Source organism: Haplochromis burtoni, unplaced genomic scaffold (assembly GCF_018398535.1).
Source record: "Haplochromis burtoni strain Fernald_Lab_line unplaced genomic scaffold, NCSU_Asbu1 Contig_293, whole genome shotgun sequence".
Lineage (NCBI taxonomy): Eukaryota > Metazoa > Chordata > Actinopteri > Cichliformes > Cichlidae > Haplochromis > Haplochromis burtoni.
In genome coordinates, this window is record NW_024582654.1 from 371,614 (window position 1) to 397,067 (window position 25,454).

Consider the following 25,454-nt stretch of genomic DNA (forward strand, 5'->3'; position numbering starts at 1 on the left):
GTTCACATATTTAAATGCACTTTTTTCTTTTTTCTTTTTTTTTTTTTCCTTTCTAATTGCTTTTTAAAAATTTTTCAGTAGTTTGGCATCCTTATCCTGATCACGGTGAGGATGGTGAATCATTTTGTGTTTGAAGCCCCCGTGTAGACAAGTCATGCAGCAAGTTAGTGAGAGGAAAAGGCTTGTGGCTATTTGGTCTTTTAACAGCTCGTGCTGCGCTGCTCCTCCATACCAACAGACTGTTTATTACTCGTGTGCAGGGAGCACTCACTGTGAGACTCTGCTGATTTCAGGCTTTGGCTTTTTGTTTCAAAGCATTAACATCACACAGGTTTGGCCGATAGACCTGCATCAATACCGACGTTTTTTCAGTTTGTCTGCCGTGGACAAACTGAAGCACACGACGGTGCGGCCAACTGCTGCCAAAAGATCCAGTTTTGTTTTACCCAGCAGGCACTGGGACGGAACAACCTGTTTTGTTTTGTTTTTCTTCTCCCCCCCAGTCCTCTGGTACTAATCAGACGGGTGTAAAGCTCACAACAAGACATCTTTTTATCTATGTATATATATATATATATTTTTTTTTCAGGTGGCTGTCAGCCACTACGAAACAAATTCCACTTTGTCTAAATCACAGAGGAGCACAGCAGCAGTAGAAAGGGCTTTCTGCATTTCCCGGGTCTGTAACGCCACATGAAATCTGTCAAAGCATCGCTGAGACGCCTGCTCAGCCTCACACCCATTCACAAACTACTTGTGCACACACAGACACAACTTTTGTACAGTAAATGAGAGGAATAATATATTCAGATACCTACATAGCATTTAAGAAAATGTATAGAATCTTTGAATAGTGGCACTTAATTAGTCACCAAAGTTTTTTTCTTTTCTTTTTTTGAAATTGCATAAAATACCTATATTTTGCAATCTGTTTAAGGCAGTTTGTTTTGTTTTTAATGAATAAATGGAGAAGCAGGGTGACCTGATTTGATGCTGTAATGGTTCTCTCTCCTCCCCCTACTTGGATTTTATTTATTGATATTTGTATTGTTGACTTGCTGTTAAAACTCCAGTTAACTCAGTTTTTGCCACAGGATAATCAGAAACGCAGACTGAGCGGTGCTTCTGAACTTTGGCTACAGCATCCCGTCAGAATATTTTGTGTTGGCCAATCGCAGCATGTGTGGATGTAAAGATTTCAGCATTATGAGGGGGTGAGCAGTCAAAGGTAGCCAACGAGATGTCTATGCACTGAGTGAACAGTGGTCCAAAACAAGCAGCCTGAACCCAAAATGAAGCCCTGCCCCCTTTAAAGCTCTCATACATTTATACCATTCACACCCATCTACAAACACTACCTCTACTTGCATCCACACTTGTTCATGTAGACACACATACATTCACATACTGAGCTTCTAGTTGCTGAGTGACTCTTGCTTTTCAGATTTCCAGCGCGAATGGGTTGTTGTTGTGTTGCAAATCTTTTTGTAAACCCCTCCCCTGATTACTGTTCAGCTGGAACATTTAAAGGTACAGCACAGAAGCGTAGACGAGGTTGATAATCTTTGTTCAGACTGCCGCTCTCTATTCCCCATGATCCAGCTCGCTGTGTCAGATGGCTGCTGTAGATATAAACACAGCAAGTTTTGGACTAAGGGAGGAAACGCAGACATTTAACTGTGATTGACAACCTGATGCTACTTAATTATCCTAAAACTGTTTGACTGAGCCCATTCCTGTCACTTCCTGTTGGATTTGTGCATGATGCTGAGTTGAGATTGTTGCCATCTGGTGGTGGAGCTGCTGTTTTAGGTGGTCAAAACAACCGGCTTAAAGTGTGTGCTTTTTAGTGTCGACCTCCTGTGGAAGTGTTTAATTCGACAGCCTGACCTTTAGTCTTTCAAAGAGAACTGAAATATATTATTTTTGGCCCTCTCGCGAAAGATGAGTCAATTCCACAAACTACATCTGATGGCAACAAAATGGAGCAATTGTGTCCAAATAGACAATTTATTATTTTAAGACTCCACACTCCCTTGTGAAGCCAAAGCTTTTTGACCTTCCCCACATTGACGACCAGCAGCGTGAGTTCCCTTTTTCGAGTTTCACCACAGTCACAGGGACTTCTTGTTAAACAATCCATGAATGTGAATGGTCTCACGGGAGAGGAAAGGCTGTTTATTTGCACATGACATTAAGTAAACACTGCCACAGGGTGCATCTGAGTAAAGTGAGACTGAAAGTGTGCTTTTCAGTATTGCAACAGCATGCTGGAGTTATGGACAGATCTGTGTGTGGGAGGGGCTGGTAATGTGGGCTTCAGTTAACGTTGCTGTGTCCCCACCCCCAGTATGCATATGTTGGGGTTTTGTTTTTTCCACTCACGCTGACTTGCTTTTAGAGGCATCACTGCAATGGCCCAGTAGTCACATGAGGTGTGAGTGTATAAATGCATCAAGCATTTCAAGCATTAGTGTGACTGAGTGTCTCTTTGGTGGAGCCTGGTGCCAAGCAGTTTTTATTACGGGTCTCTCACAAAGGGATCACTCGTGCTTTTTCTTCTTCCTCTCTCACCCCCTCTGTTAAGCACTTTGAACCTTCTCATGTCTGTCGAGTGTATGGCTGTACATAGCAAATTCCTGTAACAACAAGTGCTCCTTGTTCAGTCTGAATATTTTGTTCTGTTCTGGATTTCCTTTTAAAGAGAATTACATTGTTGTAGAATTAAAGAAATAAACTAGAAGATGAATCTGTTGTGACTGTTTGCTTGCTAGGTGATACCTGCTTTCACTGACACAACTTGCTGTGGTGGAGAATCTGCAACTGAGAGCACACAAAGAAGAAAACGGACACTAGAATCATGTTTAATGCGTGTACTGGTATACAGCTCTAAAAATCAAGAAAATCTTAAGTTACACTGTCTAACATCAATTTCTACTTATAGAATGCAAATCCAAGTGAGTACATGACAGAAAAGAACAACCAAGAGAATCGATCAAAAAGCGACAGTGCTGCTCTAAGTTAGTCATGCTCACTGATGTGATGAGTGGGGGGTGGTCTTGCTGCCTCTAAAGAAACGATACAAGCAAGTGACGACCCCTGACGGTTACTAGACTTCATATCACTGCACAGAAGCGGGACATCTGTACCATAATCGGCAGCAGCGGACTAATAGCAAGCTGAGGCGCTTTGAGCCAGCCTGACAGCACGGCGTCCGGCATCAGAGGCAGAGCTGCGTGTTTCTTTCTTAGGTTTGCTAAAACAACACGAGGAACACTTGGAGCGAAACACTGCTGCTTAATTGTTTTACAAAGTATGGCCGGACAACGACGGTCGAAGCACTCGTATGCAGTTATATATCAAAGGCTATTCAGGCAAGAAGACCACACGGTTGATCTGGTCGTGTAACAAAAATGAGCTTTTAAACTCCTGATCAAATCCAGTCTTGTGTGCAAAGTCTTGCCTCCTCAGATCTCCCTTCCGTTAGTGAGCTATGAAAGTAATTCAATGTCAGTTTAATTCTCTTAACGGAGGAAAAAAAACCCTGTGATATTTCAGATTCTTATGTAAGGTTGATATTGTACGTCCTAGCCAGCGACAGCGTTAATCTCCCTGCAACATCTTTAGAAACTCATTTTTTAAAAAAAATAGACATGGCTTTACCAGCCGACTCTTCCCTTTTATCTATAAAAACTCCGACAGCAATATTTACAACTTTGAGGAGATAGAAAGTAGCTTCTGTAGATCAGCGTAGGTTCCCTGCCACCAAATCTACTGTGGGATAACTCCCATAAAAGCACGTGTCAAGAGGATTGTCACAGGAGACGTCTCCCGTTGCAGGTTTTTGTGAGGTTGAACGAGGAACTGACGCTGCACTATGTACAGGCAGTGTGCGTGCGTGCGTGTGTGTGCGCTTGGACTCAGGGTGGAATAAGGGCTTTTGCAGTTGGTTCTCTACAACCTCCAGTCAGGAGCAGCAAGTGGACTCACACTGACGACTGATCCCACACCTGCAAACACAGATTAAGAGCAAAGGTCAAAGCGTGTCACTGTGGCTTAAACATCATGAATAGTTTGGTGTTGTCTGTATTTACTGAAGAGCTGCAGCATCAGTTGTGAAACTAAAGGTGAGTGGCCTTACTGGATATGTATTTAAATGAATCGTACAAACATGATTTACTGAAGTTTACAGCAAACTGCTAAATTTAACAATAAAGCTTGTCTTATTTTGCACCTGATCGCTGCTGCTAGTAATATTTATTTGGAACAGCAGGAAGGAAGCAGGGAATCCCAGTACAAGGTGCATATTATAGGGTTTTTTCCTCAGCAGTGTGCACACACTTTGAAGGTGTTTTTTGTTTTGTTTTTTCCCTGTTTGTTTGATTTTGACTTCTATTATCAGATTTGTTACACACTATATAAAAAAATGTCTCAAGAGGCAGCCCATGATGTCTGCATGTTACAATACTTAATATTATCTATCCTCAAACAGGGCAACTGAGCCTCATTCATATTAACCTTAAAAAACGAGAAAGTAATTTCATTTTTTGAATTCTTCTTTTTTTTTTTTTATATTTGTTCTTTACCTGCTCTCACACCACTGGGGGTTGCAGATGAATTTGTCTTACACAGCCTGGAGTATTTTAATAAAATCTGCAACTCTAATCAGAGGTGATCCTTTTCCTGATGCTGGGCAGTGACGCAGCTTTTAAATTCACGTGGCTTTCTCCCAGTCTTACTGAACCCAGCGCTTAAAGCACAAGCACATTCATGTAGTATTTCTCTGTATCCCCACACATCAGCTGTTTTGCCTTTAGCCTGTGTTGTGTATTTCAACTATAGTTCAGCACTTCATCTGCAGACAGTAACTTGTTAGATATGGAAAAAGAGATCCAGCCTATTTAATTCACTCATTCATTTCAATTCAGTTTTATTGACAGACCCTATAACGATTAGCCTTCCTCATAGCACACGCATGTGTACACCAGTCTGCAGAGTCACTGTGTTAAAATCAAAATAACCTACTGTGTGTGTGGTTATGTGCACAAATGTATCTGTGCTGAGACAGAGGTTTGTTTAAAAGAAAAAAAAAAAAATCTAGAGTCTGAAACTCCAGCAGCAACACTGCAGCATAAAGACTTTCAAGTAACTTAAAGAAGTCCAGACGCTTTTCTTTGCAAGCTCCTTTGACTACGATGACCTGGATGACTGAGAACCTTCACAGACATGCAGCATAAAGAGCAAGGTTTTTTCTTGCAGTCTTCACCAGGATGACCTCAAGCATGCTGACTAAGCAGTAAGTTTGCTCTTTATAGCACAAGCGCTGCTGGAGCTTGAGCCTCTTCAGAAGACTTTGTGAAAGCGCAACAGTTTCCACACTTTACAGATATAAACTGTATTTTTCTGCACATTGACAGAAATAACCGGGGAGAAGACATCTGGAGACATGTCAGTATGATGTATCCACATTCAGCAGAACAGCTTTGTGTTGCCATAGGACTGTTTTTGTCTGTGATCAAATCCAAGGCAGAACACACTCATTAAATATTTGGATGCCCTTTCTACCAGAAGGGCAGCTTGATTTTGTTCATAATAATCCTTAGCGCATCCACAGGCCGACCGGAAACTCCTGCATACCTTGTTAACAGGTGCGAGCTGGGTTCGGACAGAACCAGCGTGGAGTCGACTGCTGTCTCCGAATCTTCCAGGAGACCTCTCCCTGCGGCTGTCCAACACCCTGCCCGGTGACTTCTCCCGGTCCAGAGGCCGGGCAGGAGACTTGTCTCTTCTGAACTCTGTGCGGCCCTCCCGATAACGATGTGGGGTGCTCGGCTCCCGATGCAAGCCGTCATGGCTGCCGGGGCCTGAGGTCAGACGCTTAGAGATGTGCTCTGTGTAGGTGGGTGGACACCGCTTACTGGGACTACTGTTGACAACAACAACAAAAACACACCATGGATGGTAGCAGACATAGCAAAGCCAACCTTCCAGTGATTTTTAGCAGACAATACAAGCACTCAGGAGTTTTTAGGTGATTTGTTTTGTGTTTGAATGATTAACTCACTCCGACTGTCACTGAAATATTTTTTTTTTCTTTGTTTAAACTGGATTAAAGTGAGCAAACATGACAGAGTGAACTGACCCTCGACTGGACCCGGTCCTCTGGAGCTCCCCAGACTCTCTGATCAGACTTCCCTTACAGCAGATGACCCGCAGTTTGTTCTGGTAGGAGGAGGCGAGGTAAATTGCCCCAGAGGAAATAGCTGGGCCCAGGTAACGTGGATTTGGAATATCTAGGTGTGCCAGCACTGTAGGACTGGAAGAAAAGACCAAATTGAGGGAAATGCAGCTGAGAAGTAAACTCAACGAGTGTAAGATGTGGCACAAAGAGGCCACTGTGTCTCACCCCAGAGCAGCGTGCCCCTGCACCTCGATGACATCCAAGGAGTTGAAGTAGGTGACAAACAGGTAGGGCTCTCTGTAGGCTGCAACAGACGACACACACAATTATTTAGTGAATTTGGTACAGTTAATGGTGTTTTGTTTTTTTTTGTTTTTTTAATTCAATGAGAGAATTAAGATGAAAGAAACAGCAGTTACCAAACGACAGAGGCAAACGGCTCCACTTGATTTCCTCAGTGCGGCTTCTTCGTCCATACGAGTCCACGAACACTCCAAACTCTGCCACAGAAACATTTGCTGCACTCTTCATCATACTCTTACAGACAAAACACTGTGTGCAGACAGCAGTATTTTAAGCACACTTTTATAATATAATAGCTTTAACCCCCAAATATGTTATTCAGCTTATATACCCAGATTAGACATTTATTATTTATAGATATATACCTAGAATCGACATTTAGAATCAGTAACCTATCCCCAGTAAGTACATGTCTTTGGAGTGTCGGAGTGGTAACCACTATGCAACGAGTGCATTAAAAATCCTGGGACACTAACAGTTTGTGCTTCTGAAACTGCAGTACTACTAGCACAACAGGATGCATGTGTAAAACACATTCACCCAGCTGAAAATGTAAAACAGTTGGAGCCTGAAACATGTTTCGATCGAGCCAGGTTAGAAGAAAAACCCCTTCTGTTGCACTGACTTGGTTAATCGTATCTCATGAGCTCATGGAGCTCAGTTCCTATAGATTTACCGTGAAAACACAGAAGATATTCCTCCTTCTGCATGCTGCTGGCCACCTGCATGATGGCGATGGGAAAACTGTGAGACGAGGCTGCAAACACAGCCGGGGCCAACGAAACGTCGTTCTTGTCCAAGAATTCTGCAGCGGAAAAAGCTGAGGTTAAAAGCCACACAGTGATCCAACAACTGTAAAATATCATCCTGTGACTGGCTGGTAACTGATCTGATCCTGGAAGCATTAAAGGCATAAAGAAGTACTTCACCCTCAAGTACAAATTGCTTCATTTCAATCTCGTAGAACTTGTTTGTGCCGATGATGATGCTGTAACTGGTCAGATGGATGCAGCTGCAGGGCTCCAGAGTTTCAATTTCCTGTGAGGTAAAGAATTAGGTGGTGAGGGAAAGCCGGTACTTTGAAGCACATCTAGTAGTAGAAAATGTTTTGAAGGTAGAAGATTTATCCACTTTAAAACCAAACGTTACCTTTGTTTGGTCAAAAGAAAAAAAGCATGACATACTTTCAACAGTATAAAAGACTGTACTGTGTCATACTTACCTTACGAATGCAGTATTTGCTAAGATTTTCATTGTAGCGCAGAATGGTTATTTTGTTTGGCATTGCAGCACATATACAAGGCGTGTTGTCTATCTGTAAAGAGAATGCACATGCTCGTATGTACGATCACATTTCAACCATGAAAACAGCATTCATGCAAAGACAGAAGAACTACCTTTCCTGCAGCAAACAGATGGCAGCCTTTCACAGTCTCAAAGATGTATGGAGCCAGTTCAGACTGGCTAGGCAGGTGGGACTGGGCCAGAGACTGCTTCACTCTTTTAATCTCCACCAGACACAGCGCTCGCTCATCCCCTGCAGCACACAGACATTACACATAGCTTGTTCAAGGATAAAGACATTAGTCACTTTTAAGCCACCCTGCTGTCTTGTGTAACAAGATATTTACAAGTTTCTCCAAAGTTATTAGTATGGCAGACCAACCTTTCAGTTTAAATGATGCATAATAATTGCACTTCATCAATTATGCCAATTATTTGTAATGGCAGCAGATATTGACCTTTTGATTTACGACCGACACTGTGAATGTCTGAGCGAATGAAAATCTAGAGTCGACTCCTGCTGCTCAGCAGACATTTATTTTCTACTGAAAATACCAAAGCTGGGCCTCTTACCAACAATCATCAGCAGTTTCTCCTGCTCTTTGATGATGTAGATCTGAAAGACTGACCCCAGGCCAGGAATGTGAGTCAGGGAGTTCTTGATAACATTCAGCGCATACAGCCCCTCTTCAGAGCCCACCAGAACGATCTGCGGCACAGCAGCGAAACACAAAAAAAACATAAATATTCAAGTGAACGTGGTGACATTTCAAACTGGAGCAACATGCGGCAAATCCTGGCAGAGAGCCCCGAGCATCTGCTCCATGCTCCAATACATCGTTCTTCTCCTGAATACACCTGCAACTGCAGATCATGTCATTTTCTACTGCTTAAAATGCACAATTAAGAAGTAAACATATTTTCTAATAAATATATATGTAGTTACATATGAATATCATTTTATAGCATATAAAACATGTTCCTACCTGATCTGTGAGCGGAAGGGTGCAGTTAATGTCCAGCCTGTCATCTCCCTCCAGCTTCAGCAGAGAGTTTCCCAGCAGCTTCTGAAAGAACAGAGAGGGGTGAAGGGTCAGCTGGATCACGACCTCCACGTGACCTTGGGTAGGAGGGAACAGAGGAGCAGGACGGGAGGGGCTGGATGGTTGGAGGACTGGGTTCAGAATCACAGTGTCAGACGTGGGACCAAGTCACAAGCGGTCTTCAGCTTCAGGTCACGGATAGAAAGTTATACTTGTTTATAGCACGCTGTTTTATTCAGAGGCTCTACAGTACCAAAGAAACGATGCTTTCATTTGTAATAAAGTAATTTTGTACCACTTGTCAGCATTAAAGGGAATAAAAGATACTTTTAATAAACATTAGCGACTCCTACGAAGCTGAGAACAAGATTTTACATTCGAAATGAATAAATGAAGTAAATATTTTGCCAGTGGTCAAGTACAGATTGCAAAAACGTAATGTTTACACAAATGATCAGAGTGAAAGGATCAAAGTCTACAAGCTCTACTGCGTTTAAACAAGAGTCATTATTAACACTGTAATCAGCATCACCGCCGGCTCCCTCATTACTGAGTCAGTGTTCCAGCTCATACGCTGCTGATATCTTCTACACGTATACAACAGAATTAGATACATACAGCTGCAAGCTGAGATGAGAGGGTCAAGCAGATTAGGACAGTCGCCATAGCAACTTAAACTATTGATATTAAAAGGTGGCAATTGAGTCTGATAGGAATTTGAACTCCTTTAGGGATTGGGTAGAAGTACAGTAGCAAGCTTTAGGCCTCCCTCGCCTGTGTACCCAATAAGCATCTGTGCTGATTTATATGGATGACAGATGTACTAAGCTCATGTCCATCACATTCATAGTGCTTATACAATTTCAGTGATTGGTCTATAAATAGAGTAAATTATGAAAAATGAGCATTGCCGTTTACAGAGTCACCCATAAAGTGACTTCAGATGAACTCCATGACTGACACATGAGGTTTCACTCGTCGTTTCACTCATATCAACCTGAATTTACAAGTTAATGAGGATGAGAAAAAATTACTTGGACAACATTAGTTTCATGTAATTTTAATATTACCACATTCAGCTCTAGATCTTGTCGTTGCTTTTATTTTTAAAGATTAGTAAGAATATGACTTGCGTCTCTTGGTTAAGTCAAGTGACTTGAGTCCCAGCCTCAGAGGAGTGTGCATAAAGGGCAGAGGTAACAACGCAGACAAGTACACAAACAGGTAAAGCTCGGCAGTGCGGTCCCTGCTCCTCCGGACAGGACAGCTGCAGAGATTCAACCCAAAGATGATCAGACATCTTGGCGAATATTTGTGTACTGTGGTTAGAAAAAAGGACATCGGAGACAGGGAAGAATATTTGAGAGTTTGTTCAGGATACAGCAAAGGATAGTGAAAGTGAGAAGTGGTCACAGCAAGTGAAGTGACAGCAGGGTGGGGGGCAGGTGACAGCCAACGAAATGACAGACTCATGCACTACAGCGTGCCTCGTGTAGGATGTGCAGTGCTCGTGTGTGTCAAAATGTCTCGTGTCTAACTGTTTACCTGGACCAGTGGAGACAGAACCATTTGTCTTTTGGACACAGCAGCCTATGTGTGCAGTGACACATGGGTAGGAATAGAGCAAATCGACAAAACACGCCCATATGCCGGACATACAATGTGTCACGATGAAAAAGCAACAAACACAGGCGAGAGAGACAAAGAGAGAGGAGAGAAAGAGAAAAGAAGAGAGAAGAAAGGGACAATTAATGACGCACGTAAGCGAAACTACCCGTTAAACTTTAAGCTCGAAACCTACGTCTTAAATAGTCTACGGAGGGGAAATCTGCTCATGGTGAACAGCACCAACACAGTCAAATATCATGTTTACGACCACAGACGCGACAGCTGTGACCACGGCCGGATATGAATTGAGTCAGGAGACATTAAAGACAGAGAGCGAGCTGCCCCGGGTTGCGTTCGCCTGCTCTGGAGATACTCACTGCGTCAGCCTCTGCCTTCTCCCGGGAGGCTCGGCCCGCAGCCACCACAGACTCCATCACAGCCACCCAGCGCTGTTTGTCTGGGAAACTGGGAGCCATGAAGTAAACAGCCTGACCAGGCCAACAGGGAGTGTGACACCGTGACTCCAGCTTTAGGACATAAGGAACATCTGACACACAGAGAGAATAAAGTATGACACGACTTCAAATGATTAATATTTGACAGACTTTTGAACAACATTGGGAAGGCAAAGGCTGCCTGGTACACTTCACATCTACCTGACTTGGCAGTGTTTGGTAGTTCAGATGCTCCCACTGCTCCATGAACCACCACCTCCCCATCTGACAGACACAGATCAAACTCCTCCAGTGGTTTCACTGAGTCTGAGCAACACACATAAGGAGATTCATAAGCACTGGTGCCCACTCTAATAACTTTCCATCTATCTAAAAATCCAGACAGCTAAACATGTCACCTTCTCTGGGCTCTATCTCATAGATGGATATTTTAGTCCCATCCAGGACCACATATTTCCTCTCCCAGCCCTGGCCTCGTTTGCCATTCCTGCAAAAACACAAGACGACAACAATACCACTGTGAAGACAGATGAGTGGATTTTACCAGACGGAGTATTATTGTGAGGGCCTATGAGGAGTTGTTCTCAGTAACATCAGGCCACCTGATCAGTTAGAGGACATGGGTGCAGATGTCACACAGTGGAAATTTGTATTTATCTTGTATATTGTTTTTATTCTGATTTTTAGTGTTTATTTATGTGTGTCGTTTTATTTGCATGGTTTTATTCTGTTTCTATTGCATGGTTTTTAGTGTTTTATGTGACATAGTTTTTAATCCACTGTGGACTGGCTACACATGGGACAAATTAGCTGATAGGGACCACCTGCTGAGGCATGGGTGTGTCCAGAGGTGGCCTATCAGCTGTGTAAAGACCTTTTAAAAGCAGGCTAGCTGAGCACTGAAGGAGAGAGGCCCCAGACTGGAAAGTTAATGCTAGATGGCCAGCGTGACCCGGCGACCCAGTCCTGACCTCATGGAATGGCAACAGTAGGAGACAACGTGTGTGATTGGCAGCAGGGCAGAGGTTTACCTGCATTTGTGAGTAGGGTCTCTACTGTTGTTTACTGGGTGCAGCTGGGTTGGGAGAAGGTCGCCATGGCCATGAGCCACGGCCGCTTCTGGAACCATTATTCTGGCCTGTACTTGTTATTTTACAGGACACCGACGCAAGGGGAGCTGTGGCGGTGGTCGCATGATGGATTCGGGTGCAGAACGCAAGCTGGGCTGGGATATGATGGGCCAGTGGAAGGACAAGAAGATGGGAGGCTCTTCCTTGTCTGCCGAAGACGGGGCTGGCGTGAACTCTGCTCTAAAGCTGGAATTCCTGGCCTGCTGATGGACCCATAATGAACATGTGGCATAATTATAGCAGGGGGGTTTTAGTGAATGTAGAAAATGGTAGTTTTACAGGTTTTAGGATTGTTTTACTAGATTGACAACATTTTATTATGTACATTTTAAGGATGTTTTATTTGTGCTCCCTGGTCTAGTAATAAACTGTTTCTGATCAGAATGTCCTGCTTCATCTCTGTGCCCTGGGTATCTGACTCGCTTGCTCCCCCTTGTATTTTAAAGAATCTTTCTTTTTAGCAGGACATTCTGGCGCGACTGCTTTAGTGTTCCCCGTGTGTTACACATATAGCTCCCTCACTGTAGAATGACAGACTCCATATTGTATGGAAATGTATGTAACTCGTGGCCCTTCCCAGATTGGCAGGTACTAACGATTGCTTCTTTAAGATCATCACTGATGTCTTTCCTCCTTGACACTGTAACACACACCCAAATGTTCCAAAACTTCTGCTTTTACAGCTGTGAGCATGTGAGTTGCTCTCGCTTGTTGACCATCAATTAATCAATATATGTGATTAGCAGCAGCTGGCTGCTACGTTCCCTCTTAATTGAGTACAGGTGGACTTTGTTTTTCCACACACTGTTTCTGTATATTGGCTGAACTATTGTTTGATTTATTACGTTTTTGTTAATGATGTATACAATATGTAAATCCCCTAATTTAGTATTTACTTAACTAGAAGATCTGCTAAAGACCAGGTGAGTCCTGAGATAACTTTGCCATCTTGGGTGTCATTTCTTTTTCACATGACTGTACATCAGATGTATAAAATGCTGTGTGATGTATCCACTCTTGTTGTCTTTTTTTTAATTTTTAAAGCTGTTTGTACAGACACTCCTCGTTTGTAAATCTCTACCGTTGTGAAATGTAACACATGTGGATGAAAAGATCAGATGCTCAGATAAAATCACTGTTTGTAAACATGGCATTAAAAAAAACAATAAAGCAGAAGCCAAATACACAGTAACACAAAGCGAAACTGAGAACTGGAGAATTACAGAAAAAAAGGCAAAAAAAAAGTTTGGAAATTTGTACTTTTACTACTACTAATATTCAAAATATAAGGTTGATATTTATCAGACCCTATAATGCTCTAATTTGTCAGATTTTGTTAAATCGTGTCTCACATTCATCTCCATCTCACTGCTGGAGGTGTAACTCACTTAAAAAACGGGTATATGTGAAGTCTGCACATTAGAACTGCAGATTTATGTGCAGCTGTTTCGGCAGGTGATGTGTAGGACGGTCTTGATATATAATAATGCAAGTGAGCAAAGACTGAGTCAGACACCACTGTGTCCACAGCTAACCTGGGCTGTTTCATCCAGCCCTCCAAGTGCATGTGTCCGCCGGCCTCTTTCAGCTGCTGGCCCGGAGCGCTGCTCTTATCTCGACACAGGCCCTCAGACAGATGCAGGGAGCAGTCACTGGACATCCCGCATGTGGCTGGAAGGCAGGGGGAGCATTTCGGGTGGCACAATGCATGGCATTCTGAGGAGAGAGCAGAGCGACACTACTGACACCGCCAGTCTAAAAGGAGAGCGTGTTAACACTATCAGCGTAAGGAGAATGCACAGTAGGTTTATCTGTCCATAAAAATGCTCTTTTCTTGTGAAAAAAGCTTGTGTTTGCCAACTGTTAAACATCTGCAAACCGTCAAAGACTGAACATTTTGTATATGTGTTCACTGATGTAAAGATTTAAAGATGAAATGCTACTATTAAAACCCAGAATGATGACTTTCATTGTAAAACGGAAAACTGCAAAACACAGACAGAAAGGCTAATGTCAACTTTGGTCTTATCACAGTTTTTCTGAATTGGTAAAACACTAAACTCCATTCTCTAAGACATCAAACAGTCTTTCGGCCAAACCTTAAACACGGTTCAGGTACTTAGACACAATTTGCAAAACTCATACACTCTGTTTTTCAAAACCTTAAACATATCCTTAGTCACTAAACACATTTCACATGTGTGTTGCAAAACTGTAAACACTGGCAGCAAAATGTGAACACAACTTCAACACAGCTGTCATCTTTTACACACAGCAACTCACAGCTGAACACACATGTTTCTAATGATGTGATCAGACCCTCTGCAAGACTTAAAGATCTACGATATCAGTATGTGCGAGTGTAACCTGTAACCAGCGACTCTTCCAGTACAGTTCTGTGCCCATAGGCCTACTCTTACTGTTGGCTAGGTTGTTATAGATGGTACTCTTGCAGTACTGTAGACTATATTGTAATGCACATATATCTGGAGTGCATATACTGTAAATACACTATTTCATTAGTCTGTCTTTCTGTATCGCTACTTATCTATTATCTATTATAGAGTGTTTGAAATGGATTCCATGGAAACCTCCATGAGATATATTTTGAAAGATGAATCAGGGTTCAGTCTGGCAAATAGAAGACGGAGAGACAGCAACATACATTTTTTCTCAATTGTTTACACACATTTCCTGAAAACATCCCTCATATTGTCAGAACTCTGCACACAAATCACAAAAACACACACACAACGAGCAAAACCCTTCAATTCTCCTGCAAAATGAAACTCTACATTCAAAACAATGTCATTTCTTGTCAAAATGGCGTTTTGTTTTCAAATGACACACAAACCATTACATGAATAGACATTTATATGAACCAGTTAAACACTGATGTGCTTAATGTAAAACACTATGACCACCTCGTCTCCAGTCATCATAATGACTTAATGTAAGCCTTTTTTGTTCAGTGCTGCACTTTTCAAAATTGTAAACTCAGTTGCCCAACTTTGCTACTAACCACATTGCTAAACACCTTTTACACATAATTGCAATTAAGAAATCAGAGCTTTTTGTTCCAGGCTGTTTCTATAGAAAGCCCTGATAGATACTTTGCAGAATGGGATAGGATCCTCTCCAGATTTATATGGGCGGGGAAAAAGTAAAGCGTTAAGCTTAAAACACTTTAGCTTCCCAAGGATAAAGGAGGACTAGGCCTCCCTTGCCTACATGACTATTATAGGGCAATCCAAATAAGGAGTCTGGTGGGCTGGTGTAAACCTGGATGTTGTTCAAGATGGAAGGAAGTGGAATTTTCCTTGGGAGGTAACTTCCCTGTTGGGGCACTGATAGGAGATCCCTCAGAGTTGCGTCTCCTGGGAGACCCGGGCAACCTATGGATAGTAAGCTCAATAAAGACATGGAAAAGAGTACTTAAAAAGTATCAATTAAATCAGAGGGCCAGATTCCTTAGGTGGTTTGCATATGACCCAGAATTTCTGCCTAGTAAGATCAACTCAACATATAAAACATGGGCTAATAAAGGTCTCACCACATACAGTATCTTGTTGAAAGACAGAAAAGTGATTGAGTTTCCAGGACCTTAAGAATAAGTTTGGGTTGCAAAATCAAGACTTTTTTAGATATTTGCAACTGAGGGACTTCTTGAATAAAAAGCTAAAACATCCCCAGTTATCGACTGGGAATGAAGAAATTATTTACATATTCGAGAATGCATATGCATCCTATCAAAAAATTATTTCCAAATTATATCGTTCACTGACCAACCTAAGGGGTCATGATACAAGATATGTTAAAGCAAGATGGGAAACAGAGGGTAATCTATCCCTAACAGGAGAGGAATGGGATGGGATCTGTAGGCAGCAGTGGTCGGTAACAAGCTCCCCCTCGTGGAGGGAATTCAGTTGGAAGAATGTAATTCATTATTTTAATACCTCGGCTCAAAAATCCAATTATTCCCATAAGACAACATGCTGGAGGCAGTGTGGACATGCAGCAGCAAATCATTTCCACATCTTTTGGGAATGTCCTCATGTGGCTCTGTTTTTGAAGGAAATACATAAGGTCCTGGAAACAATCTTCCAATTTCATTTTGCAGTATTGTACCCAGGTAACTTAGAGAGTCTTAATCTATGTAAACCGGATAAATATTTGTTCAGTGTGCTGTTGGTAGCTTCCAAACATGCCATAACCCGCCGTTGACTTAATGAGGATACTCCTACTATAAATGAGTGGATTGATGTGATATATACTATTTTTGTTATGGAAAGAATAACTTTTAGGCTAAAGTTGCAGGCGGACTCATTTGACGAATACTGGTCGAAATGGTTGAACTATGTACAAAATGGGAGGCCGATTTTGTATAATCTCGTTGTATTCTCTGGTTTGTTTTTGTTTTTGTTTTTGTTTTTGTTTTTGTTTTTGTTTTTGTTTTGTGTTTGTTTTGTGTTTGTTTTGTTTTTCCCTTTTCTTTCCCCCCACTGTGATTAAGTTGTATTGTTGCATATGTTGTATAAACAAGAAAACCAATAAAACATAAATGAAAAAAAAGAAAAGAAATCAGAGCTTTATACAGTTTTTCTGAATCGCTAAAACACATTTGCTAAAATCTCATGTCTTTGTGTCAAAACACTAAACGCAAACTGTAAAATTCAAGCTACGCTCACATAACCTTTAACTTGTCTTGCAAAACCAAACATTTGACCCAAAACTATTTTAACTTTACTCAGAATCAACCACTAATGTCAAAAGCCACACAAAACCAGCCAATGTCTAGCAACTATTACACACTACAGAAATAAATACAAAACACTGTGAGATAGCAGGAAAATAATATTTTTCTATTCATTCATTTATTCTTGTACTGACATTTGAACAAAAAAAAGAACTGCAGTAAAAAAAGGGAGCGTATGGTGGAAGACACACCATCCAGGACCAATCAGGACTGTTACCAGAAGTTCGTTGTTGTATGTTGTATGTAGTGTCTGTAAGTGCAACACTAAGCAAAAGGCTTACAGTAAGTCATTATGATGACTTTAAGCACATCAGTGTTCAACTGGTTCTTATAAATGTCTATTCATGTGTCATTTGAAAACAAAATTCCATTTACATTGTTTTGAATGTAAAGTTTCATTTTGCAGGAGAATTGAAGAGTTTTGCTCATTGTGTGTGTGTTTTTTGATTTGTGTGTAGAGTTCTGACAGTATGAGGCATGCTTTCAGAAAATGTGTGTAAACAATTGGAAAAATGTAAAATAGCAAGAAGTTAAAATATGGTTTATGTGAAGGTATACATCACTGTCTAGTTGATAGTCCTTGTGAGCACAACTGTGACTTACCAAGACAGGTAGCTGCCTGGCGACCAAAGTGCACAGTATCCAGGCACACGGTACACTTGGCAGCTCTCATGTTGAGTCCCACTGTGAAGCGGTGAGGCGTGTTGTGGTGCATCACCCTCTCTCTCTCCCTCTCTCTGTCTCTCTGACTGTCCTTCAAGCGACGGCTATACTCTGAATACAGTCAGCAGGGAACACAGTCAGGGCAGGCAGCGCCAGCATGTCTTACTCTGTCAGGTACATCCATCGCTTTAAAACCTCAGTGCATCATGCCATACCATCCATGAGATCAGTTCAACAAAAAAAAAACAAAAGCTTTCCAAAAGGAGTGGTACATGTTTGGCAAAATGCATTAATGCAAGTACTCTGAAGACGGAAATGCTTGAAACAGATTCTTCATTTTGTCAGTCCCTCTGCTTGTGCCCACACACTGCAGCATTTTAAAGGCATTATCCAGTCAGCATCAGCGAACTGCATTCTGCATTAAAGATGGTTGAAAATTTTCACGTCATGATTATGGCAACAAAACGATCACGCTTATTGATATAATAATGTCAATCAGTATGAAATTTACAAATCTTGTGTGTACAACCAACATGGAAAGAAAGAAAAACGTGAGCACTTTATTTCATGTATCTATTGAATATTGTTGTTAAGTTACTGATGAATATGGCCCCGTTTGTATTTTTCTCATACAAAACTACCTTAATGTGATGTTGCATGAGAAAAGTATGAAAGAGACCAAATCAGTGAGTAAATCATAGTAGAATGGAATAATCAATAGAGCCATATCTCACTAATAGATGCGTATAAGCTCCGAAATCCTAGCATCACATAGTGCTGGGCCTGTTGTTTAGACCTTTATTGTAATAGCAGGGAAATGGAGGCAAATTACAGGCTAATTGGACTTAAGTAAAATGTAAAGCCTTGGTCTTTTCCCCCCGCCTCCAGTCTGTCCTAAACTCAGCTGTCAGGCTTTTAACAAAATCAAAGAGACAACACTATATCACTCTCAGTTTTGCTACTGCATACTAGCTATTTTATCCAGCTGTTTCAGCTGATTTTAAACTTGTGCCACGCTTTTACCTGTGTTATAAATTTACAGTCAGACCCAAGGAACCGAGCTGCTGGGTTGTTCCTCTGATCAGAGCCCTTAACTGTTCTCTAACAAAGGAGCTGACGTTCGCAAACTCACCTTTCATTTACATCTAGATTACATTACAAACGTACATTTACAGAAAACTGACCAAAGTGTTTTATCTTCTTATCACTTCTTTATGGACTTATCTATTTCCGTGTTTATTTATTTTACTTGTAATGCCGTTCACACTGTTCAGCATTTATGTTCTTTTTGTTTTAACTGCATCACTTCACTTTTTGATTTTGATCTATATTAACGAGTTCTTAAAAGCACTTTGAAAATCTGTACATTTTGCACTTATTTATGATTAGAGCTAGCAACTTAATATAAATCATAATAACTTGGTCATCTTCTTTAGTCCTCTTGCATGAAACACATACATTAGTGTTCAAACTGCTGTGCAGCTGGCATTCATGCGGATGTTAAACCTCCAAGGTAAGCGCTGTTACAAACTAAATACACCTGCCCATTGGCAATGGCACCCACTGACAGCAATGGCCTTCCCCCAGACTGCAAAGTTGTTTAGGAACAGCTTGAGGAACACAACAATGAGCCAAAGGTGCTGAACAAGTCAGATTCACAGTTATCTCATCCGGCATCCCAGAGAGAACCCAAAGGATCTGACACAGGACGCTCTCAGGGATCCTGTGTCTGTTCCCCAAGGCCTCAAAGCTGTTTGTGTCCATCAGATTTGCTATTGCAACTGACAGCTGTACATCTTTTTCTTTCTTTCCTTTCTTGCTTCTGTTGTTTCTGTTTTTGACTACCAGGTCACTATGACATAAAACGTAGATATGAGACTTTTCTTTTCCTCGTTGTAACCTTGACTAACAAAATGGCTAGATAATACCTTTAGATCAGAGTGTGCGTTTAAAGTGCATACAGCGGTTTTTGCATTGCAGAATTTTTAATATGGTACATTTGTGTATATGATGTGAATTTGAGGTGGAAATAAAGTGAGTTAAATAAAGTAGAAGGCTTCTGCAAATCACACGCTTCAGCAACCAAGATAAAATGCTTCAGATTTCTAAAGCTCTGCACTGAAGGTTCTTCAGCCTCATCTGACAAACCTGTTTGGATCTGACATTTTATACTATAAAAGTGCAGAGCTTTTAAAATCTGGCCTGTCAAAGATGTGGATGTAGCAACGTAGAGGAGAGATAAGAGACCAAGCTGCAGAAACCATGAATTTGGATGACTTACTTTCAAAAGTGACCCTCCTTCCCTCTGAAAGGTGTGTGAAAGAAGAGACAGTAAGAGCTTCAAAAATCAACCTTTGAATGTGAGGTGTGTGCTGCAGAGGCAGTAGAGGAGAGTCAGCTAAGAGATAAGCCATTTTGCACTCAAGTCATATGATACCTATCAGTTGTGCCTCACTTAAATAGACAACCAAAAAACGACTGGTCTTTGGGATCAAGTCAACCCCCAAAAATTGATCTAGTGTGACTGTAAGAAGATTTAACAGCTGTCTGAAAAATATAGTTACAAAAAACGAATAATTAAATAATCAAATCCCCAATTCTACTCATATTATTGGTGATAATGAAATAAATACTAGTACAACTTGTCCACAGTTCTGAGAGATGAAGAAAACTGCCTGAACTGTATCAATGTGACAACAAGACACATTGATACAATGCTTTATTCTATATACTTCTACATCCAATTAAAATTACCAGTTAAAGTATACGGCATGTCTTTGGACTGTAGGAGGACAACAGATTGCTCAGAGGAAACCCACACAGACACAAGGAGAACATGCGGGCTCCATGCATGGGGGCCCAAATCAAGTCCTTTCTTGCTGTGAAGCGACAGTGCTAACCACTGCACCTGCTGTGCTGACCATTATTCAAAATAGCAAACAAGAACAAGCACTAGGAGCTCAGAATCTTGCTGCATGCAATACTGTATACTTCTGCAGATACTTCATGCAGAGTAGGGATGCACCGATACCGATACTGGTATCGGGTATCGGGGCCGATACTGTAAAATATGTGTGTACTCATACTCATAAAAGTTAACCGATACCATGAACCGATACCAACTTATTTCATTAATCAGAGGGTGGCTTGTCATTTCTGTTGTAGTTTTTTAGATTGGCCACTAGGGGGACATCCTGCGCTAAGCAGGCACAGGGTTAGGCGAGTGAGACTGGCGGCTCCAGATAAAAAAGAGAAACTGGAGGCTGCTGTAGCTAGGCTAAACAAAATGTCAGCAGTGTGGACCAGAACAGCCAACTTTAACTCAGGTTTTGGAAAAGCGATGAAAAATGTCAAGAGAAAATCCACGGGCAGTTAAAATAACAGAGGCTCTGACTCATTTTATCGCTCTGGATGACCAGCCAATGCCAATCGTGGAAAACATAGGATTGCACCGTCTTATAAGCCTACTCGAGCTGCGATATGAAATTCCCAACCGCCCATACATCAGAGATATAATGGTGTCAAAACTTTCTGAAGAGGTAAAGACAATCAGTGTGTGCGCGATGTCAGTCCTCGGTTTAACGGCACAGTGGACTGATGATCCACGGGCAGATGAGGAGTTTATTCGTCAATGCCAAATACTTTCGTTATTTTGTTTGTTTGTTTGTTTACAATATGGACACTCTGCAATAATTTAAAAGTTTATTTTATTCTCAAACCTAATTTGTATTTATTTTATTCCAAACAGAAGTGTTTATTTATTATTCTGAAAGCTTGAGACAGTGCCAATAGTTCAGTGATATTTTGTTAAATTACAATGTGGAGACTCTGCAATAATTTAACAGAAGTGCTTATTTTTCACTTGAAATTTTTTTGTGGTCTTTTTTTATTAAGATTAAATTTTTTATCAGCAGAGAATAAAATAAAACCTGTCTTCCAATTCATTGCATTTGTGTGTGTGTGTGTATGTGTGTGGTAGAAGTATCGTTTTTTGTACTCTGTATCGGCAATTACTCAGATCCAAGTATCGGTATCGTATCGGTTTGAAAAAATTGGTATCGTTACATCCCGAATACAGAGGTCTAGGTTTGAAGAATAGCGGTGCAGGGGACCTGTGTTTCTTTTTCTTCTATAATTATGCTGCATGATAGTGCTCGGGCTACAGCGCGTCTAAAATGAGAACAATATCTGCTCACTGGTATGATGGAAACGAGTTTAAACCTCAAATATCTCACTTGATGTAAGCACAGCTTACCACAAAGGCTCTTTCCCATGTTACGCCACAACCACAGTGTTTATCAGACTTATACTAGAGTAAACTAGAACACTTTACTGACTCCTTCACATGTTTCTACACAGTACATCTGATTGAACTTGATAAACTGAGCTGCCAAAAAAGGCTTTGACTTGAGCTGTTTACACGTCTTCTTAAATAGTTCTTCCTTACACAGCAAGATAAAAAGAAGAAAAAGTCACATGACAAAAATTATAAATGGTTGCCTAAATGAGATAACAAACCTGCCGGCTCATCTTACCTCACTCTCCTCTATGCATCTCCTGTGAGCCTGCATGTTTGTGCCATTGGATTAAAAAAAACCACACTGAGCTACTATGAAAATCACCTTCCCTTACCCTCGGGTGTGGGAGTGTCCTTCCTCCGTCCAGAGTTGGAGGGTGCAAGGCTGGTGGGGCCCTGCTGGTGCTCAGGAGACTTCACCATGGCAGACATAATTATCTGTTGCCGAGCTGTGGCTGGGTTTGTAGAACTTCCGTGGTCCTTATACTGCAGAGCTGGGTTGGAAAGACTGACTTTGAGTATTTTGTTTTGAGTAAAATTTAAAAAAATTCTTAGTTCAAATTTCTACTGATGATTATAAATGAACAACAGAGTGTAAATTGGAGTCCACAGATTGGTGCAGGGCAGTCTCACCTTCTTCTCTCAGTGCTCGCAGTTCTGCTCTCATTTTCTGCAGAGCATCTTCTAACTCTGTGCAACGAGAACGTTCTTTGTCTAGAGCTGCCTTCATGTCGCTGTACTGCAGAGGCACCGGCTGGATGGCAGGCACAGGGGAAGCCTGGCCTTGAGTCTGAGTCTGACCCTGAGTCTGAGCCTGAGCAGCCATGGCGGCCAACAGGTCCTCCCGACGACGTCCAAAGAGACCCTGAGACACACAAGCAAACACAAACAGGGAGAAACACAAGAAATGAGCCCAAAAAGAAATAGAAAGATAAGAAATTATTATATATATCTATATATCTATATAGATATATATATAGATATATACATATATGTAGAGAGAGAGAGAGAGAGAGATATTTAATCCCATCTGACCTTTTTCTTCTTGGAGCCACCGTGTGCCTGGGCCTGGAGGAAGTCTATGAGCTTAGTCTGCTGGGTAATGGTTCCCTCCATTTTCACCTTCTCATGAGAGTATACAGCCTGCAGGTGGAGCTAAGTGAACATCACTACTGCCATGAATTTCTCCTCAAGTACTTCATTTCATACAGAGAGGTTGACAGAGACAGAAAGTAGAGGAGGGAGTTGTGTGCTGTAAAACAAATAGTGTGTGTGCACATACGTGTGGCTCAGAACAGCGGGGGAGAAACAAGACTGAAAATGACACAGTCCAGCAATGTACATGTACCTGCAGTGATTTAAAACTCACATGGTTCCTACATGTGTGGGTTTTTTTCATTTGTCTTTAGTAGGCGTGTGCATGTATGTGTGTAGCAGCACCTGGATGTTCTCCAGCTGATATTCCAGGTCAGTCCTTTCAGTTTTCAACAGGTCAGTCTGGTCCAAAGCGTCCTGCAGCCCCTGGGTCAGACGAAATATGTGGGTCTTCTGGGCATCCATCTGCTGTTGCAGCTTCTCTTGCTGTGGAGGTAAAGCACCTTTACATCACCCTCTGAATGTCTTTACTAAGCCACACACACTTCTTACAACTGATTGCTTTTACTGATTGCTATACCTTTCAGCGTGGTTTCATACAGAAAGGTTTATTATTATTACTGCTAAGAATTTCTGAAAAATAGAACCGACTTATTTTCGGGTTTTGACCATATGTCTGTAATAAAAGTGTAATAAAATGATCAGATCAGTGGCTCTGTGAAAATAATGAAACACTGTGCCTCTTCCAGCAGCCTCTGCTTCAGCTCTCTCTCACTCTCCAGTTTTTGCTGCAAACTGCGGGCATTCATCTCCAGCATGGCATGCTTCTTCTCCAGATCGTTCAGCTGAGGAATGAAAAGGAAGAGTTTGCCGCGACATCTGCTAACTACACAAAACTTAACAGATGTTATTCAGGAGTGTGAAAATGCGTACAGTGTCTGCAAGGCTCTCGGCTTTGAGTTTCTGGTCTTTGAGGGCCTGCTGCAGGGCCAGGATCTCAGCTTTGTGCTCTTTAACTGCCTGTTCCACAGCCTGCCGAGACTCGGTGCTGCGCTGCTCTGCACGGAGCCTAGATCGGAGAAAAATTAGTGCCAGTTATTTTTCAGCCTTCGAGTGCGTGCTCTTCAAGTTCATCTATTATGTGTTTACAGGCTCTTTGAAACAAACTGACTAAAGTATTTCGTAATGTTCATATTGCTGTTTCACTCATTGGTTTGTTTGGGGTAAAGTCGCGTGGTTCTGGATAGAGGAAAACACACCACTAAAATGTAATTTCAGTTTTTGAATGCTTTAAAGTTTACCTAATTTTCATCACTTTCCACTGTTCCAGGCAACTCAGAAAATCATTTCATATTTTACCTAGAATTCCTGCTTTGACAGACCCTAGACAATACGGCAAAGCCTGTCGAATCCAGTGCGTGTAGGCGAAGGGAGCTTTATCCAACACTGATAGCAAGAGAAACACTTAGAGCAAAAATAGTTTTCTCTGCTGATGAAATAAGAAACTCATAAGCCTTCTTAAAGGTCTTGTGGTAAGATTACATAACTGGACTATTGCAATGTGCAGAAATAAATATACTAACGTTTCTTTGAGGCAACTATAGGTGCACTGAATATAAGTTAATGTGCTGTAGACTGTTTTCATAGTAGCAAGAAAATTACAAGCAAAATAGAAACAGAACATTGAGGAAAACATTTTGGCTATTTAGGATTCATTAGTTAACACCCACAGTTACAGTGATACATCTTGTGGTGGTCACCTATTCTGTTTTTCAGTGTCTAAGAGTCTCTGGATCTCTCTGGTCCTCCGCTCAGCCTGGTTCTTCTCCTCCTCCAGTGTTGCCCTCCAGGCATCCCACTGTCTCTCCTTCTCCAGCAGTTCATCATTCATAGTCTCCAGCTCCATGACCTGTTCCTCCAGCATGGTACACGTGGTCTTCAGAGTCTCAAGATTCTGGTGAACAGATGAGAATGTTTCAGACTGTTTTTGATCTGTTTGAGGTCGTCAAGAGGGCACATCTTTAAAATGTTCAGCCCAGGCACACAGTTTTGTTTTTTTGAAACCAGAAGCCACGCCCACCCACTGTTCAACCCTTCTGTTTACAAGAGGCTGCCAATCACAAGAAAGTTGACAAGAGTCAAAATGGGTTGTTTAAGAATTAATCAATTAACAGAGTGGATGCACCAAGACTCAGTTTAAGATAAATAAAGATTGTTTAAACTGTAGGACTGTGGGAAAGCAACTCTAGTACGAATGCGAAACTGGAAGTGAGCTGGTGCCATTTAAATTCCCAAGCTATGGTTTTACTATACTGTAAGCAGCAGTCCCCAACCCCCCGGGCCACGAACTGGTACCGGGCCACCAGAGTTGAGGCCCAGGTGTGAAATTTATGGTTTTCAGGGTTTTTATTGTTATTTTTTAATCATTTTTATCATTGACTTGGTTTCCCCGGGTCTTTTCCCGTGTGTTATGAATACGTCTTCTTTTTTTTGGTACCAGTACTGGTTTTATTTTGGTTTTTATTATATTATTATATTGTCAGACATAAACCGGTTTGTGGCGCAAAAAAGGTTGGGGACCGGTGCTTCATTTACTATGGGGAAAAAAAGCTATCCAATCTTACCTGGAGAAAGTAATT

The 25,454-nt window shown here is 41.5% G+C and overlaps 1 protein-coding gene across 5 annotated transcripts in view; it reads right to left on the minus strand.

Annotated features, from left to right (window-relative positions):
* Positions 1-2,848: 2,848 nt before the first annotated feature.
* LOC102311736 (citron Rho-interacting kinase) overlaps positions 2,849-25,454 on the minus strand; it is a 49,827-nt gene continuing 27,221 nt past the window's right edge. For 2 of the 5 annotated variants that reach the window (XM_014339481.2, XM_014339482.2), the window contains exons 17-40: positions 24,576-24,769; positions 23,749-23,884; positions 23,556-23,660; positions 23,161-23,301; positions 22,756-22,875; positions 22,354-22,585; positions 22,056-22,214; positions 19,705-19,728; positions 17,364-17,534; positions 13,540-13,720; positions 11,273-11,361; positions 11,076-11,180; positions 10,797-10,966; positions 8,755-8,835; positions 8,342-8,477; positions 7,882-8,021; positions 7,707-7,799; positions 7,414-7,522; positions 7,161-7,289; positions 6,601-6,681; positions 6,407-6,485; positions 6,143-6,316; positions 5,638-5,926; positions 2,849-4,010 (exon numbers count right to left, since the gene is read on the minus strand). In XM_014339481.2, coding sequence (XP_014194967.1) covers positions 3,987-4,010; positions 5,638-5,926; positions 6,143-6,316; positions 6,407-6,485; positions 6,601-6,681; positions 7,161-7,289; positions 7,414-7,522; positions 7,707-7,799; positions 7,882-8,021; positions 8,342-8,477; positions 8,755-8,835; positions 10,797-10,966; positions 11,076-11,180; positions 11,273-11,361; positions 13,540-13,720; positions 17,364-17,534; positions 19,705-19,728; positions 22,056-22,214; positions 22,354-22,585; positions 22,756-22,875; positions 23,161-23,301; positions 23,556-23,660; positions 23,749-23,884; positions 24,576-24,769 — 3,162 coding nt within the window. In that variant the 3' untranslated portion in view covers positions 2,849-3,986. The remainder of the gene's footprint in view (positions 4,011-5,637; positions 5,927-6,142; positions 6,317-6,406; positions 6,486-6,600; positions 6,682-7,160; positions 7,290-7,413; positions 7,523-7,706; positions 7,800-7,881; positions 8,022-8,341; positions 8,478-8,754; positions 8,836-10,796; positions 10,967-11,075; positions 11,181-11,272; positions 11,362-13,539; positions 13,721-17,363; positions 17,535-19,704; positions 19,729-22,055; positions 22,215-22,353; positions 22,586-22,755; positions 22,876-23,160; positions 23,302-23,555; positions 23,661-23,748; positions 23,885-24,575; positions 24,770-25,454) is intronic. The other 3 variants (XM_014339483.2, XM_014339485.2, XM_014339484.2) reach the window with 3 other exon arrangements.